Genomic DNA, 18292 nt, shown 5'->3' with positions numbered 1-18292 from the left:
TACGCCCAGGATTCAGGGTTCACCCTGTAAACAGTGGCATTTCTAATTTTTTGTACTTACTTCGGTCTGCGCTGCTTCCACCCGACTCGACTGTGGTTCCGGCCTTTCCAGTTTTCCCTTCAGTTTCAACCTGATGTCGTCCGTAGTCCCTGCTTCTTCTTTTTTCTTAGCACCATGGTTTTCTCTTAGCTCGCCTGTCATTCGATCCATCGATTTCTTCATTTCCAGCATCATCTCCTTCAGACTCATAATTTCCTTTTCAGTACCTTCTACCCGTTCTTCTATCTGTCTTTGAGCCATCAGACGCGTGATCACCCCCAGTGTGGAGGCTCTGATACCAATATATAAGGATTCAACTTGCTTACTTCACTATTTCTCCCTTACAATGGCCAAAAACAGAGGTAGCCCTCTGCTATCTTTATTTATATATAGCCAAAATGAGTACAGAAAAACATAAAGATTCAAGAAAAACAAGGAATAATGAAGACAAACCCAGCTTCCTCTAGGGAAAGACTGGATATTCCTCTAGGCTAAGCAGCCGCCAACTTCAGGATAAAAATAAAACCTACCTCCCCTAGACCTAAAAAACCTATTTATATTCCTTCTCTCATCTTTCTCTTATTTCTGTGCCTGGGCCCCACCTGCACGATCTCCTCTTTTTCCTTCCTCATTATTAATTTGTCCAATTACTTTTCTGCCCCTCCTTTGATATGTATGAATAACTGGAGGTCTTACACTATATCCCACGTTTTTTCCAATGTCTTCAAAGAACATTCAGGTTTCACTAAGGATGGATCTCCTCTTAACACGATTTGCTTGTCTTTTGCCCAAAAGGTCATGGTTAATGATGGCCAATGTACCTTCATTGTGCCGGTGGTATCTAGCCATTGCATCCCTAAAATCACGTCAATATTTCCTAGTTCCACCACTAGAAAATCAGTTATAACTGTCATTTCTTTCAATCTCAGTTCCACCTTTCTGCAAATACCTTTCCCTTTACAGCGGGTCCCGTCTCCAATAGTCACTCCAAATTGTGTACCGGGTTCAATGTTCAACCCTCCTTCCATTGCCACTGTCGATGAGAATCACCACCTCCCTTCCTTTTACATGCCCCTTCAGTTTCATTGTCCCTTTGGATGTTAACCCCGTGAGTGTCTTCAATTCAATTTCGTGGTTTCAGCAACAACTAACTGGTTCAGCTCCATTACTTCTTCGGTCTCTTCCATTTTGACTTCCTCCCCGCCACTCTCTTCTTCGTTAAGTATAAATAACATTAATTCCCTTTTCTCTCTCATCTTGCATCGGTGTCCCGGTGAGTACTTCTCATTGCATCTAAAACACAAACCCTTGTCCAATCTTGCTCTGAATTCCGTGTCCAAGAGTCTTTTAACTGGAGGTTCATTTTTCTGGTAGTTTCCTTTAATGGGAATAGTGACTTGCTTCATGGGGAACTCAGTCTTCTTTGGTGAACTTTTATCTTGACTGCTTTGTCCCTTGCTTGAGCCTCCTCCTTCCCTAGTCACACTGTTTACCCATTCTGCCTTGGCTAATTTCAAGGCTAGGTTTCTGCCACTTACCAGTTGTGCCTCCTTCATACATTCCTCTAAGGTTTGAGGATGTCTACTAATAACTTCTGCTTGAAGAGCCGGTTCTAGACCTGTCACGAATGCATCTAAGAGCACGCTTTCAGCCATGTGCGTAGTGGTGCAGAATATTGTACGAATTTCTTGACATAATCATTATAGGATCCATCTTGTTCTATTCGAATCAGCCTTGCACCTAAGCTCTTCTGCCCAGAATCTCGAAAAAATTCAAACATCCTTACCTTCAAATCTTCCCATCCTTCCACCTTCTTTCTATGGTTACCAACGGTACCAATCGATTTCATCTTGTCTGAAACTAACCACTGCTACTTTCACTTTTTCTGCTTCCGGTAGGCTATTAATTTCGAAAAAATGCTCAGCTCTAAACACCCATGACTCAGGATTTTCCCCGGTGAAAATCGGCATTTCCAGTTTCTTATATTTGCTTCGGTCGACAGTTACTACATTGTTTTCCCCTGGATTGTCGGCTTCTTCCCATTTTCCTTTTAACTTCATGACTGATCCATCAGAAGTTCCGGATTCATCTCGCCTTTTGTAGCTGCTGTTTTCTTTCATTTCATCAGCCAGTCTATCCATGGATTTCTTCATTTCCAGAATCATTTCCTTCAAGCCCAGTATTTCTTTCTCGGTTCCATCTATTCTTTCTTCTATTTGCCTTTGCGCCATCAGTCGCGTCACCACCCCAGCGTTTGGGCTCTGATACCAATTGTAGAGACTCCACATAAAATACTAAATTACCCAAACAGTTGGCAAACAGAGACAGCACTCTGTAGATCTTTATTTATATATAAATGCCAAGAGATACAGTAGAAGGAAATATAAAAGAAAGCAATAAAGATGATAATATCATGTCAAACCTCCCCAGGAAAAGATAGTAGTCCTTCCTAGACCTAGCAGCCTCTACAGACCAAATGAAGACAAAAAGTTAACCTAGCCCCCAATCCCGATAAGGCCTATTTATAGCTCTTTTCTCATTCTTCCCCGTGGGCCCCACTCTCATGTTCTTTTCCTAATATTCTCCCCTTTTCTGCTGCGTGAGCTTTTACGTTTTTACCCCTCCTTTTGTATGTATGGATAATAGGGGGCCTTACAAATTTCTTCCAACACTATGAAACATTTATGTTATAGTTTTATTATTGTAAACATTTTTGCTAAACATCATTGTAATTTCCAAACACAACTCTGCCAAAGTTCCCAAGATAGTTCTATAGCAATGTTCCACAGGCTATCTTGCAAGTGATGGAACTCCTTTGCTTTTTTGAATAGTAAGCTGGCCTTCCTCTTTTGTTATGCTTTTGTTCTTAATACTTGCTTTTATCTTCGCCTATTTCATTCCTAGTTGATATATTACATAGTCCTCTTAAATCTACATTCTTTTTCTGTTTTATGATTCGCTTGAGTTTAATGACTAACTTTGGCAAAATAATGTTGAACTATATTACATGTTTTGCATCTAAACCTCAATTGAAAAGGTTTGTTACCTGTATCATTATAAGGTTTCCATCCATCTTTCTTAGGCCATCAATGAATGAAGTTTTTGCTTAGATCTATCTTAGTTCGGCCTCTTTAAAATGTTACTCCATACAAGGAAGATCGAAAGTTGTGATTACAAAGTGTAGATTTGTATTGTATAGTTGCCTTAGTTATTTTTTTAATTATTCTTTTTAGACGTTATTTCCTTTTATAATTAGTTCTCTTTAGTTAGAATTTCTATTAAATTATACTTGCCTATTATCAAGTCCTTTTTCATTAATAAGAGAATGGAGTTTTTCTCAAATAACAAAAAGTGATTATTTAAGATACTATGCTAAAGGGAACACATCCAATTACCATGTTGAGAATATTATCTTTGCCTATTGAAGGTCTTGGATTCTTGGTCAACTTTGAATGCGAATTTTTCTTAGTTGATTATTAAATATCAGGGTAAAAAGATCTTATATTGTAATGTTGTTTTGCTTCACTTGCATCATACACTAAAACACAAGATTAAAAAAAAAAGTTATATTTAGACTTTTGTATGGTAGATTAGGTGTTCTCTTTGAATTGGTGTTGGTATTGGCTTTCTAATTATGATATGATTTTGGGAACCTTTGAATTATGTTCTTCAAACCTTCTCTCTTCGATTGAAGCTTATTATATTTTATCGTTGTTAGTATGTTTTTTTTTTCCATTTTTTCCCTTCTAATATTTTTATTTGATATATAATGTGCATAAAAGAGAAAGTAGTTAATGTGTTTTACATTGTTGTGTTGTGCAAAGTTGGTGCTGTTGGTTCAAATATTTAAGATTTGGTGAAGCACTTGGAATAAGTTCAAACTTTTAATCTGTAGGATAATTTACTTTATAAGAATCACACATTTACCTTTTTTTTCTTTTTTGAAGTAGGAAAGGAGCCTCTTCATTAAGCTGAAAATGAATAGACAAGACAAAAGGTAATACAAAGAAGCCCTAGGATCAGTGAGTGCACTAGGACATCTCATCTATGTTGACACCTACTTAGCATTCTCACCATATCGAGACTTAAACCAAAAGACTAAACCAACGACAAGGTTTGGAATAGATCATACAAACTGCCCAATAACTATACAACATAGATTTAAGACCACTAGAAATCCAAAAGAAATAAAATAAGAGTACAGTAGTGGACTAAGAATTAAAAATGAAAGTCGGCCAATTATGACTTATATCTTGTATGGAGAAATCTTTGAAGTCTTTTGAAAGAGAGCATCAAGAAGAAGCATTGATTCTAGCCATTTCGACTCGAGTTGTCCAAGAGGAAGCTTTATTTTAAAATGTTAGCTGATTATGTTCAAACCAAATTTCTGGTAAAATGGCCTTCACTGCATTTAACCAAATCAATCTTGGTTTCTTCTTGAGAATGGGACATGAAATAAGCTGGACCGCGTTCTCCTAAATCTATAGTCGAAAACCCAATTCAAATGAAGATAGCCAAGTAAGTCAAACCAACACTTCTTTTCATGTAAGCAGGAGAAGAAAATATGATGTAAATCTTCTAAAGCATGCAAACACAAGGACAAATATTAGGAGATAAACTGTGAGAGGAAGGTTTCATTTGCAAAACTTCTGCACAGTTCATAGTCCATTTCGCTTTCTCCAAAGCGTGATATTCACTCTTTCTAGGGCTTTTTTGTCTTCCAAATTGTCGAGTATAAATGTTTTTCAATTGGGGAGGCAATGGAGAGATGCTTGACCAATGAATGAACCAAAAACCTCCCATTTGATTCTGATTTCTAGGTTCTTTTATTTTGGGAGGCTTGAAATTCATCTATTTCTTCAACTTTTAGAAGTCTCCTGAAATTTAGAGCCCATGAAGTAGTGGAAGAGTCCCAAAACTCCTTTACATCTCCATTATTAGAGTTCAAAGACAATCTAAACGATCTTGAAAAGAAACAACATCTGCCCAAAAATCATTCCAAAATGCTATTCTTCAACCATCACCGAACTTGAACAATGCCTAGGAATCCACTTGAAGCTAGCATCTCGAAATGCTAATCCAGGGACTATGGAGACTGCAAGTGACAATTCCTTTAGTATGCCATCCAAATTAACTTTCTCCATGGATACTCTTCACCACTTTAGCCCAAAGGGAATTCTTTTCATTTATAAATCTCCATCCCCATTTAGCAAGAAGGTTGCATTTTTTTAACGTTGCACACATCGACGCCGATTCCACCATCCTCTTGCGAACAAGACACCACCTTCCAATTAATCACTTTATGAATCATCTTTTCTGGCATTAAGAATATAGACATATAGTGTGTAGGTATATGTGAAAAAACCGACTTACAAAGTGTGTCCCAACCTCCACTAAAGAGACAATATCTTTTCCACTTATCTAGTTTAACTTGGATTTTATCTATTTCTTGAAATTACATAAGGAGTAGAGAGAGGGCTCCAAGCCGAAGCAGTTATGGAAAACATCTCCAATTTACAGCAAGTTAAAGCAAAAAAAAAAAAAAAAAACCGCAGTTCAAAAAACTAGGCATCTTGCTTCCTTCTAATTGAAAGTTCTGCTGTTTCTGTCAAGTCAAATTGACCACAAAATGCTCAAATGAGATTCTTCAATAGGAATACATAAAAAAAAAATAATATGTAAAAGAATTTTCAATGTTTAATATAATATGTAAAATAATTTTCTTATATTGGAATTGGCAGATGGCTGAGGGCCTTCGTGAAACGTGGGAGAGAAGCGATAACATTATCGTTCAAAAAATTCAGGAGTAAGTATTTATGTGAAAGGCCATATTATTTGGCCATTTGACCTTATTTATGATTGAATTATTTGGATGGAAATGATAAACTACACATTATTGTCTGCTTGAGTTGTGATCTTGATTATGGGCTATTTGGTATTTTGCCTACAAACTGTATAGTTAATTATCTGTTAGCTTTTGTTTTCCTGTCACAGCTTTATGTTTCTGTGGCTAATTGTAGCCAAAAGTTTTATTTATCGATCTTATTTTTCACAGCATAAATGAAACCGTGTTTCAAGCATCAAATGCTGCTACATCATTCAAGGAAATTCGTCGTAGAGATCCGTAAGTTTTTTCCTTTGGTGCTGTGATACTAACCTGTTTGAATAAAGGAATCTGACTTGGTCTTTTCCTCTTTAACATTATGGATTAGGTCTTTCTCTTTACCAGATTTCGTAGTGAACTTTAAGAAGCAATCAAACCGGTGTTAACTTCTTATATAAAGGTTAGTGCTAACTGCTAAGCTTATTTCTAAGATGAAAGATGCTTTTATCCCCTCCCCAAAGAATATCATTACTATTTATGTTGTATTTCTGCTAACTAATTCTTGCATAGCATCTGGTTTGATAAATAAAGTAAAGTTTCTGACATGGAGGTTTTCAAGTTGGAATATATATTTATGTTTTAGGTAGATTCCCAAACTTTGAAGAAACGCTGCAGTACTGAGGTAATTGAACGTTGTAAGGCAGAGCATTGGGCTTACCGGAGCCAAGGTATCTTCTTCGATAACAAGTAAGGATAGTCCTGATACTACCTTTCTTTTGTTATTGAAGTTTATTGTTCCTTCTCTCTTGTTTGGTGGTTGTGCACCTATATTGATTTGTACTTCTGTTAATTAATTATAGTCCTTCTCTTGTTTGAGTAATTATTGTCTACCATTTTGTTAGCAAAGGCTTCCCGTGGAAATTTAGTTTGTTGTGCTGCATGTCCAAGATGATTTTCGTGATTTTAGTTTTAGATACATAAAAGGGATTTTGCATCACAACATGAATGACTATTTCTAAATATGAACCTACAATAACCCCAAATGAATACCGATTAAATTGGAAACAGGGCAGATAGAGAGTGAGATGGAGAGTGTTTGTGTGTGCTTTAGAGTAGTTTTAAGCACATTTTTTAGATTTGTTTAACACTAAGTTTGTTTCACTTGCACAATTGGTTGCCATTTTAGGTCTCAAAGTGCATTTTCACTCATTTTGAACTTTTTGTTAGTTTGTGAGTTACGAACTTACACTTAAGCACTGTTAGGTCGTTTCAAACACATTTTGTGTTTGTTTGGAACTAAGTTGTTTAGACATTTGATTGACATGTTGGGTCTCCAAGTGCTTTTTTCCACACTTTTTGAAATTTTGGTAGGTTGTGAGTCACGAACTTACGCTTGAGTATTGTTTGGTCCGTTTGAAAGCTTAGACACATTTTGAACTCTTTTTAAGATAACTTGAAACTAAGTTCATTGCACTTACATACTTCGTTGCCGTTTTGGGTCTTGAAGTACCTTTTTCACACTTTTTGAAATTTTGGTAGGTTGTGAGTTACAAACTTACCCTTAAGCATTGTTTGGTTGTTTTGAAAATTCAAGTGATAGTTACACACGTTTTGAATACATTTTAGGTTAGATTGAGTTTGTTGCACTTGGTTGTCATTTTTGGTCTTGAAATGCTTTTTTCAAACTTTTTGGTAGATTATGAGTTACGAACTTACACTTAGGATTTGCTAGGTCGTTTTGAAAACTCAAGTAATACATAGACACGTTTTGAGCACATTTTAGGTTGGTTTGAACTAAGTTTGTTGCACTTACACACTTGGTTGCCATTTTGGGTATTGTAGTGCTTTTTTCACAATATTTGAACTTTTTTCGTAGGTTATGAGTTACGATCCTACACGTAAGCTGTTTTAGGACATTTTGAAAGTTCAAGTGATACTTAGACACGTTTTAAACTCGGTTTAGGTTAGTTTGAAACTAAGTTTGTTGACCTTATCCAATTGGTTGCCATTTTCGGTCTTGAAGTGCCCTTTTCACACTTTTTGAACTTTTTGGTAGGCTATGGGTTACCAACTTACACTTAAACTTTGTTAGGTTGTTTTGAAAGTCCAAGTGATACTTAGACACGCCTTGACCACTTTTTAGGTTGGTTTGGAACTAAGTTTGTTGCACTTGCGCACTTGGTTGCCATTTTGGGTCGTGTAGTGTTTCCTTTTTTTCCATACTTCTTGAACTTTTTGGTAGGTTATGAGTGATGAATTTACAAATAAACATTCTTAGGTCGTTCTGAAAGTTCAAGTGATACTTAAACACGGTTTGAAATTTTTTTAGATTTGTTTAAGACTAAGTTTGTTTCACTTGCATACTTGGTTGCCATTTTAGGTCTCAAAGTGCATTTTTCACGCATTTTGATTTTTTTGTTAGTTTGTGAGTTACGAACTTACACTTAACGATTGTTAGGTCGTTTTAAACACATTTTGCGTTGGTTTGAAACTAAGTTTGTTGCACTTACACATTGGATTGAAATGTTGGGTCTTGAAGTACTTTTTTTCACACTTTTTGAAATTTTTTTAGGTTGTGAGTTACGAACTTACGCTTGAGTATTGTTTGGTCGGTTTGAAATCTTAGACACGTTTTGCACTCTTTTTAGGATGGCTTGAAACTAAGTCCGTTGCACTTACATACTTCGTTGCCATTTTGGGTCTTGAAGTGCTTTTTTACAGTTTTTGAAAATTTGGTAGGTTGTGAGTTACAAACTTACACTTAAGCATTGTTTGGTGGTTTTGAAAGTTTAAGTGATACGTACACATGTTTTGAATACATTTTAGGTTAGATTGATTTTGTTGCACTTGGTTGTCATTTTTGGTCTTGAAATGCTTTTTTCAACCTTTTTGGTAGATCATTACGAACCTACATTTAGGATTTGCTAGGTCGTTTTGAAAACTCAAGTAATACCTAGACACGTTTTGAGCACGTTCTAGGTTGGTTTGAACTAAGTTTGTTACAATTACACACTTGGTAGCCATTTTGGGTCTTGTAGTGCTTTTTTCACACTATTTGAACTTTTTTCGTAGGTTATGAGTTACAAATCTCAACGTAAGCTGTTTTAGGTCGTTTTGAAAGTTCGAGTGATACTTAGACACATTTTGTTCAAGTGATACTGTTTTAGGTCGTTTTGAAGTGAACTTTTTTCTTCTTGTATTGACTGTTTTACTATTTCTTCATGGTTTGTATTCATGGTATTATTTTCGTAATTGGGCCATCTTGCTTCTTTCTTATTGAAAGTTTGGCCGTTTCTTTCAAGTCAAATTGACCACAAATGCTCAAATGAGATTCTTCAATAGGAATATGTAAAAAAAATATAATATGTAAAAGAATTTTTGTGAAACGTGGGAGAGAAGCGGTAACATTATCCTTCAAAAAATTCAGGAGTAAATATTTATGTGAAAGGACATATTATTTGGCCATTTGACCTTATTTGTTATTGAATTATTTGGTTGGAAATGATAAACTACACATTATTGTTTGCTTCAGTTGTGATCTTGATTATGGGCTATTTGGTATTTTGCTTACAAACTGTATAGTTAATTATCTGTTAGCTTTTGTTTTCCTGTCACAGCTTTATGTTTATGTGGCTCATTGTAGCCGAAAGTTTATTTATCAATCTTATTTTTCACAGCATAAATGAAACTGTGTTTGAAGAATCAGGTGCTGCTACATCATTCAAGGAAATTCGTCGTAGAGGTCCGTAAGTTTTTTCCTTTGGAGATGTGATACTAACCTGTTTGAATAAAGGAATCTGACTTGGTCTTTTCCTCTTTAACATTATGGATTAGGTCTTTCTCTTTACCAGATTTCGTAGCTGAACTTTAAGAAGCAATCAAACCGGTGTTAACTTCTTATATAAAGGTTAGTGCTAACTGCTAAGCTTATTTCTAAGATGAAAGATGCTTTTATCCCCTCCCCAAGAATATCATTACTATTTATGTTGTATTTCTGCTAACTAATTCTTGCATAGCATCTGTGTTGATAAATAAAGTAAAGTTTCTGACATGGAGGTTTTCAAGTTGGAATATATATTTATGTTTTAGGTAGATTCCCAAACTTTGAAGAAACGCTGCAGTACTGAGGTAATTGAACGTTGTAAGGCAGAGCATTGGGCTTACCGGAGCCAAGGTATCTTCTTCGATAACAAGTAAGGATAGTCCTGATACTACCTTTCTTTGTTATTGAAATTTATTGTTCCTTTTGTTGGGGCTTGGTGGTTGTGCACCTATATTGATTTGTACTTCTGTTAATTAATTATAGTCATTCTCTCTTGTCTGAGTAATTATTGTCAACCATTTTGTTAGCAAAAGGCTTCCCATGGAAATTCAGTTTGTTGTGCTGCATGTCCACGATGATTTTCGTGATTTTAGTTTTAGATACATAAAAAGGGCCTTTGCATCACACATGAATGAACTTTTTAATATGAACGTACAATACCCCAAATGAATGTTGAAAGTAAGTTTATTGATGTATGTAATTTACAACAATCTTTTTGAACTTTTGGTAGGTTATGAATTACGAACTTGTATTGAATATTTGTTAGGTCGTTTTAATAAATTCAAGTGATGCTTAGAAAATGCAACCAAGCTTAAACAATTCTGCACATTTTTCTAAAATTTTTAGTTTAACCTCTTTAATAAAATTCGAAAGGAAATTCTTGTTTTCTTTTTGTAGGAATAAAGGAAAATGAAATATAACCAAACTTGGATCTTTGCAAGCAAGCTTCCATGAAGAAACTAGGTTACAAGGGGAGTCTTCTGTTCTCCTTTTTTTTCTTTCCATCCGTAGAATCTTGCTTAAAATGCTTTAAGGACAATGCAAATTTTTAAGTGGGGGGTGGGTTGTAGCCTTGCACATTCCATGTCCTTTGGGAAATTTTCATTTTGCAAATTTTTCTAAAATGTCAAAATTTAGAAACTTTTGCAATGCTCTATGCTTAGAATAAGTACCATGTCTACTTCGCTTTTTAGCATAAAAAAGCATATATGCCTAACCCATGAGAACAGAGCTCGGATTTGTGATTGTATTTGTTAGTTGAATATGTTACATATGTTGAAAATGCATATACTGATAGCTTAGAAATGAGTAGAACACTTGGTTCATTTTCTGAATATTGTGAATTATGTACATAATAATATGTGCGGTTGCCTTTTTTATCTCAATTTTAATCCCCTTTTTTGCCATCTTCTACTGCCTTTTTTATATTAATTTTAAATCCCTCTTTTGGCAATACACATTTGTATAAGATTGTTTGAAAGCAAAATAAGATTGTTAGGTCAAGTAGAAAGCAAAGTCAGCAAGTTCTTAGAGTTCTTCACCCAACATAACAGCCGATAAAAACAAAGCAATACGACCAAGCTGCTTAGAGTTGCAGAACCTGACCCCCGCCTAGTGGGTCACTAGAGTTCTTCACCCAGCATGGCAGCCGGGAGAGAGGGAGAGAGAAAAAAAAGAGGGAGCCAAGCCAGCCGCTTAGGTCAAGTAAAATGCGGACCGAGATCCCCCGGTTTCAGAATTTTCGTGGGATCCTTCCGCTTTTCTTGCCTAAGGAAAACCCGACCCGCCTAGTAGGTCCTTAGAGTTTTTCACCCAGCATGGCAGCCGGTAGAGAAGGTGAGAGAAAACAAAGAGGGAGCCAAGGCAGCGCTTAGGTCAAGTAAAATGCGCGCCGAGATCCCCCGGTTTCAGAATTTTCGTGGGGATCCTCTCCGCTTTTCTTGCCTAAGCAAAACCCGACCCGCCTAGTAGGTCCTTAGAGTTTTTCACCCAGCATTGCAGCCGTAGAGAGGGTGAGAGAAAACAAAGAGGGAGCCAAGGCAGCCGCTTAGGTCAAGTAAAATGCGCGCCGAGATCCCCCGGTTTCAGAATTTTCGTGGGATCCTCTCCGCTTTTCTTGCCTAAGCAAAACCCGACCCGCCTAGTAGGTCCTTAGAGTTTTTCACCCAGCATTGCAGCCGGTAGAGAGGGTGAGAGAAAAAAAAGAGGGAGCCAAGGCAGCCGCTTAGGTCAAGTAAAATGCGCGCCGAGATCCCCCGGTTTCAGAATTTTTCGTGGGATCCTCTCCGCTTTTCTTGCCTAAGCAAAACCCGACCCCCCTAGTAGTCCTTAGAGTTTTTCACCCAGCATGGCAGCCGTAGAGAGGGGAGAGAAAAAAAAGAGGGAGCCAAGCCAGCCGCTTAGGTCAAGTAAAATGCTCGCCGAGATCCCCCGGTTTCAGAATTTCGTGGGGATCCTCTCCGCTTTTCTTGCCTAGGCAAAACCCGACCCGCCTAGTAGGTCCTTAGAGGTTTTCACCCAGCATGCAGCCGGTAGAGAGGGAGAGAGAAAAAAAGAGGGAGCCAAGCCAGCCGCTTAGGTCAAGTAAAATGCGCGTCGAGATCCCCGTTTCAGAATATTTCGTGGGGATCCTCTCCGCTTTTCTTGCCTAAGCAAAACCCGACCCCGCCTAGTAGGTCCTTAGAGTTCTTCACCCATCATGGCAGCCGGTAGTGAGGGTGAGAGAAAACAAAGAGGGAGCCAAGGCAGCCGCTTAGGTCATGTAAAATGCGCGTCGAGATCCCCCGGTTTCAGAATTTTCGTGGGGATCCTCTCCGCTTTTCTTGCCTAAGCAAAACCCGACCCGCCTAGTAGGTCCTGCTTCCAATTCTTGGCGCTTTCTTGGACTCTTATCTTATTATCCCTTTGTATATTCCGTCGGACTTTATCAAGCTTTTAGCCTCCATTCCATTTCGGGGGGAAAGAACCGTCTTTGCATCTGGGATCTTAGTAGATTGAAATGGAGCAACTTCCGGGCGGTACCTTTGTGGAGGGGATTCACTTCAGAAAGTAGAAGTCGAAATTCAGTAGAAGTCGAAGGAAGAGATAGGGTTTCAGGTAAATTTATGGGCAGCTTCTAAATCTACATTTTGAGAGAATAAATAGCTTGACTCAACGACAACAACTGAAACTGAAGAAAGAGCTGCTACTGGTCTCGCCTTTGCCTGGGCCTAGCCCTCGTACTCTGACTCAGCAGCTAGATAGGGTTGATGAAGACTTATCCGTTGAGTCTGCTCTTTCATGGGTTTCCTGATCGGGGTTAGGAGCTTTACCATTGCAAGAACTATTCTTCTGAGTTTTTCACCCAGCATGGCAGCGGTAGAGAGGGTGAGAGAAAAAAAAGAGGGAGCCAAGCAGCCGCTTAGGTCAAGTAAAATGCGCGCCGAGATCCCCCGGTTTCAGAATTTTCGTGGGGATCCTCTCCGCTTTTCTTGCCTAAGCAAAACCCGACCCCCTAGTAGGTCCTTAGAGTTTTTCACCCATCATGGCAGCCGGTAGAGAGGGAGAGAAAAAAAAGAGGGAGCCAAGCCAGCCGCTTAGGTCAAGTAAAATGCGCGCCGAGATCCCCCGGTTTCAGAATTTTCGTGGGGATCCTCTCCGCTTTTCTTGCCTAAGCAAAACCCGACCCGCCTAGTAGGTCCTTAGAGTTTTTCACCCAGCATGGCAGCCGGTAGAGAGGGAGAGAGAAAAAAAAGAGGGAGCCAAGCCAGCCGCTTAGGTCAAGTAAAATGCGCGCCGAGATCCCCCGGTTTCAGAATTTTCGTGGGGATCCTCTCCGCTTTTCTTGCCTAAGCAAAACCCGACCCGCCTAGTAGGTCCTTAGAGTTCTTCACCCATCATGGCAGCCGGTAGAGGGGAGAGAAAAAAAAAGAGGGAGCCAAGCCAGCCGCTTAGGTCAAGTAAAATGCGCGCCGAGATCCCCCGGTTTCAGAATTTTCGTGGGGATCCTCTCCGCTTTTCTTGCCTAAGCAAAACCCGACCCGCCTAGTAGGTCCTTAGAGTTTTTCACCCAGCATGGCAGCCGGTAGAGAGGGGAGAGAAAAAAAAAGAGGGAGCCAAGCCAGCCGCTTAGGTCAAGTAAAATGCGCGCCGAGATCCCCCGGTTTCAGAATTTTCGTGGGGATCCTCTCCGCTTTTCTTGCCTAAGCAAAACCCGACCCGCCTAGTAGGTCCTTAGAGTTTTTCACCCAGCATGGCAGCCGGTAGAGAGGGGAGAGAAAAAAAAGAGGGAGCCAAGCCAGCCGCTTAGGTCAAGTAAAATGCGCGCCGAGATCCCCGGTTTCAGAATTTTCGTGGGGATCCTCTCCGCTTTTCTTGCCTAAGCAAAACCCGACCCGCCTAGTAGGTCCTTAGAGTTTTTCACCCAGCATGGCAGCCGGTAGAGAGGGAGAGAGAAAAAAAGAGGGAGCCAAGCCAGCCGCTTAGGTCAAGTAAAATGCGCGCCGAGATCCCCGGTTTCAGAATTTTCGTGGGGATCCTCTCCGCTTTTCTTGCCTAAGCAAAACCCGACCCGCCTAGTAGGTCCTTAGAGTTTTCACCCAGCATGGCAGCCGGTAGGAGGGAGAGAGAAAAAAAAGAGGGAGCCAAGCCAGCCGCTTAGGTCAAGTAAAATGCGCGCCGAGATCCCCCGGTTTCAGAATTTTCGTGGGGATCCTCTCCGCTTTTCTTGCCTAAGCAAAACCCGACCCGCCTAGTAGGTCCTTAGAGTTTTTCACCCAGCATGGCAGCCGGTAGAGAGGGAGAGAGAAAAAAAAGAGGGAGCCAAGCCAGCCGCTTAGGTCAAGTAAAATGCGCGCCGAGATCCCCCGGTTTCAGAATTTTCGTGGGGATCCTCTCCGCTTTTCTTGCCTAAGCAAAACCGACCCGCCTAGTAGGTCTTAGAGTTTTCACCCATCATGGCAGCCGGTAGAGAGGGAGAGAGAAAAAAAAGAGGGAGCCAAGCCAGCCGCTTAGGTCAAGTAAAATGCGCGCCGAGATCCCCCGGTTTCAGAATTTTCGTGGGGATCCTCTCCGCTTTTCTTGCCTAAGCAAAACCCGACCCGCCTAGTAGGTTCTTAGAGTTCTTCACCCATCATGGCAGCCGGTAGAGAGGGAGAGAAAAAAAAAGAGGGAGCCAAGCCAGCCGCTTAGGTCAAGTAAAATGCGCGCCGAGATCCCCGGTTTCAGAATTTTCGTGGGGATTCTCTCCGCTTTTCTTGCCTAAGCAAAACCCGACCCGCCTAGTAGGTTCTTAGAGTTCTTCACTCAGCATGGCAGCCTGTAGAGAGGGAGAGAGAAAAAAAAGAGGGAGCCAAGCCAGCCGCTTAGGTCAAGTAAAATGCGTGCCGAGATCCCCGGTTTCAGAGTTTTCGTGGGGATCCTCTCCGCTTTTCTTGCCTAAGCAAAACCCGACCCCGCCTAGTAGGTCCTTTAGTTCTTCACCTAGCACGGCAGCCGGTAGAGAGGGAGGGAGAAAAAAAAGAGGGAGTCAAGCCAGCTGCTTAGGTAAAGTAAAATGCGCGTCGAGATTGCCTGGTATCAGAGCTTGCATGGGCAACCTCTCCGCTTTAGATGGAATTTGATGAAATGCTTATGTCGAAAGTAGGCATTTCTCTACAGAGTCCTAATGGTCATAGAAATTTATTATGTTTTGTATTTATTTTACTTTGTTGTCAAGAATCAACTTCTTTTCTGATTTGTATGTTTATGTATATGTTGCATCTCTGTCTTGTTATCATGTTGTATTTCATTGTACTCAATAGTCTGATTTGCATTTTTTATTTGTGTTAATAAGTGTTCGTGTAATTGCAATTTTGTTCTTGAAGATATTTTGCTTGAATCAAGTTAGTTCTTTCTATAAGGATCATTTTCTTGTAAGGTTATAACTTCTTGTCCAATTTTTCCAACACATTTCAACTTGTAACAGGTGAATCCTTCTAAATAAGAGCTTAAAAAGAAAAAACAATTGGAACCTTTAACCATAAAATCAAGGTACTGCATCTTATTTGCAATGAATTGCTATAATTTTGTAGAGACTCCACAAATAAAATACTAAATTACCCAAACAGTTGGCAAACAGAGACAGCACTCTGTAGATCTTTATTTATATATAAATGCCAAAAGATACAGTAGAAGGAAATAAAAGAAAGCAATAAAGATGATAATATCATGTCAAACCTCCCCAGGAAAAGATAGTAGTCCTTCCTAGACCTAGCAGCCTCTACAGACCAAATGAAGACAAAAAGTTAACCTAGCCCCCAATCCCGATAAGGCCTTATTTATAGCTCTTTTCTCATTCTTCCCCGTGGGCCCCACTCTCATGTTCTTTTCCTAATATTCTCCCCTTTTCTGCTGCGTGAGCTTTTACGTTTTTACCCCTCCTTTTGTATGTATGGATAATAGGGGGCCTTACAATACCCCTCGGTTCCAGGTTCACCTTGTCCTCAAGGTGAAAGTCAGGGAATTGTTGGTTCATTTGGAAAACAGATTCCCAAGTTGTTTCACTGTCCGGCAGCCCTTTCCACTTAATTAACCATTCATTTCCTCCCAATTCCCGATTCCAACGGACTCCCAACACTGTTTCCGGCCATAATTGTAACTCAAACTCTTCCGTTAGCCTAGGTTGCTGGTGTTGAACAGCTTGTTGACTACCCAGTTTCAGTTTTAACTGAGAAATATGGAACACATTGTGGATACTGGCTTCCGGCGGTAACATCAATCTGTACGCAACTGCTCCTATTTCTTCAGTAATTTTGTAGGGTCCGTAATATTTAGGTGCTAACTTTTCACACTTCTTCCGAGCCAAGGAGCGTTGCCGGTAAGGTCTCAATTTCAAGTAGACTTCATCTCCTACCTTAAATTTTAACTCTCTTCTATTTCGATCAGCCATTTTCTTCATCCTGTTCTAGGCTACACACAGGTGTTCTTTTAAGGCATTGATGGCTAAGTCACGTTCCTTCAGCAGCGTGTCAACCTCATTATTAGGAGTTTTCTTGTAACCATAGGATAACAGGGGAGGAGGCGGTCTGCGGTATACCGTCTGGAAAGGGGTCATTTTGGTGGATGCATGGAAGGTGGTATTATACCACAATTCTGCCCATGGAATCAGTCTATCCCATTTTTTTGGTTGTTCATTACAGAAGCATCGCAGATAAGTTTCGAGACATCTATTTACCCTTTCTGTCTGCCCATCAGTTTGTGGGTGAAACGCGGTACTCCTCTTTAGAATAGTTCCCATGGTTGCAAACAGTTCCTTCCAAAAATTACTAAGAAAGATTTTATCCCGATCTGTGATAATCGACTTAGGAATGCCGTGCTTGCTTACTATTCTGTCGATGAATATGGAAGCAACTTGCTTGGCTGAAAACGGATGTCTCAATGATATAAAGTAAGAATACTTACTCAGCCGATCAACTACCACCATGATCACATTAACCCCTCCAGCTAGTGGCAACCCCTCAATAAAGTCCATGGTCCAATCTTCTAAGATTCTGTCAGGAATTGGAATTGGTTGAAGTACCCCAGCTGGTTTGGTTGCTTCGTATTTGTTTCTCTGGCAGATCTCGCATTGTTCCACATATTTCTTTATTTCAGCCTTCATACCCCTCCAATATAGTTCTCCACTGATCCTCTTGTAAGTTCTTAAAAATCCAGAATGTCCCCCGAGGATAGAATCGTGGAAAGTATGTAGGATCTTGGGTATAAGTGTAGAAGTTTGAGATACTACCATTCTCCCCTTATAGAGCAATCTTCCTTTTTCCACTTGAAACTTGCTTCCTTCTTCTGCATTTTTCTTCAGATTTTCCATAATTTTCTTAAGTTCAGCATCATTCTCAACTTCCTGCTCGATTAGTTTCACATCAATGATTCCAGTAGTTGTCAAGCTGTGCAGCTCCACCGGTTGCTCCATTCTAGATAGGGCGTCCGCTGCCTTGTTCTGATGTCCGGGTTGATATAAAATCTCGAAATCATATCCAAGGAGCTTTGTCAACCATTTCTGGAATTGGGGCTGTACCTCTCTCTGTTCAAGCAAGAATTTAAGAGCCTTTTGATCTGAAAGTATGGTGAACTTCCTGCCCAGCAAATAATGCCTCCATTTTTGAACTGATAGAACTACAGCCATCAACTCTCTTTCATAGATGGATTTGTTTTGAGCCCTTGTGGATAACTTCTGACTGAAAAAGGCAATCGGGTGGCCATTTTGAGAGATCACCGCTCCTAACCCTACGCCAGATGCATCAGTTTCGATAATAAAGGGAATGTTCCAATCTGGTAATGCCAACACTGGTAGAGTAGTCATTGCTAGCTTCAAATTTTCGAAGGCAGTATTTGCTTCTTCATTCCACTTAAAAGCATTCTTCTGTAATAACTTGGTTAGCGGTGCAGCGATCTCTCCATAACCCTTGACAAACCTCCTATAATATCCTGTCAGTCCTAAGAAGCCCCGCAGACCAGATATATTCGTTGGTGGTGGCCAATTAATCATCTTCTTGATCTTATCCTCATCTGCCTCAACTCCTCTTTTGGATATCATATGTCCCAAGTACTGTATTTGAGAATGGGCTATAACGCATTTTTTTTTGTTAGCA

General features: G+C 39.7%; 1 protein-coding gene and 1 long non-coding RNA gene across 2 annotated transcripts; one reads left to right on the top strand and one right to left on the bottom strand.

Annotated features, from left to right (window-relative positions):
• Positions 1-2545: 2545 nt before the first annotated feature.
• LOC116405619 lies at positions 2546-16613 on the bottom strand. The gene is made up of 2 exons (XM_031889553.1): positions 16112-16613; positions 2546-2690 (listed from the first exon to the last, which is right to left on the bottom strand). The coding sequence occupies exons 1-2, from the start codon at positions 16600-16602 to the stop codon at positions 2576-2578; spliced, it is 606 nt and encodes a 201-aa protein (XP_031745413.1). The 5' UTR covers positions 16603-16613; the 3' UTR covers positions 2546-2575.
• On the top strand, positions 9517-10064 carry LOC116405621. Its single transcript, XR_004218720.1, has 3 exons — positions 9517-9605; positions 9698-9770; positions 9953-10064. It is a non-coding gene; the product is annotated as an uncharacterized LOC116405621 (long non-coding RNA).
• Positions 16614-18292: the final 1679 nt, after the last annotated feature.

Source organism: Cucumis sativus, unplaced genomic scaffold (genome assembly GCF_000004075.3).
Source record: "Cucumis sativus cultivar 9930 unplaced genomic scaffold, Cucumber_9930_V3 scaffold127, whole genome shotgun sequence".
NCBI classification, from domain to species: Eukaryota; Viridiplantae; Streptophyta; class Magnoliopsida; order Cucurbitales; family Cucurbitaceae; genus Cucumis; species Cucumis sativus.
Note: the sequence above shows the minus strand (reverse complement) of the source record. Positions and strands in the feature narration are given on the sequence as shown.

What these genes read in the sequence shown, in the direction of transcription:
- LOC116405619 (XM_031889553.1), bottom strand. Translation starts at nt 16,602, where the DNA reads ATGAAGAAAATGGCTGATCGAAATAGAAGAGAGTTAAAATTTAAGGTA. An exon ending in GAACCGAGGGGTATTGTAAG is followed by an intron (nt 2,691 to 16,111) that starts GCCCCCTATTAT and finishes GAAATTTGTAAG; the next exon opens with GCCCCCTATTATCCATACAT.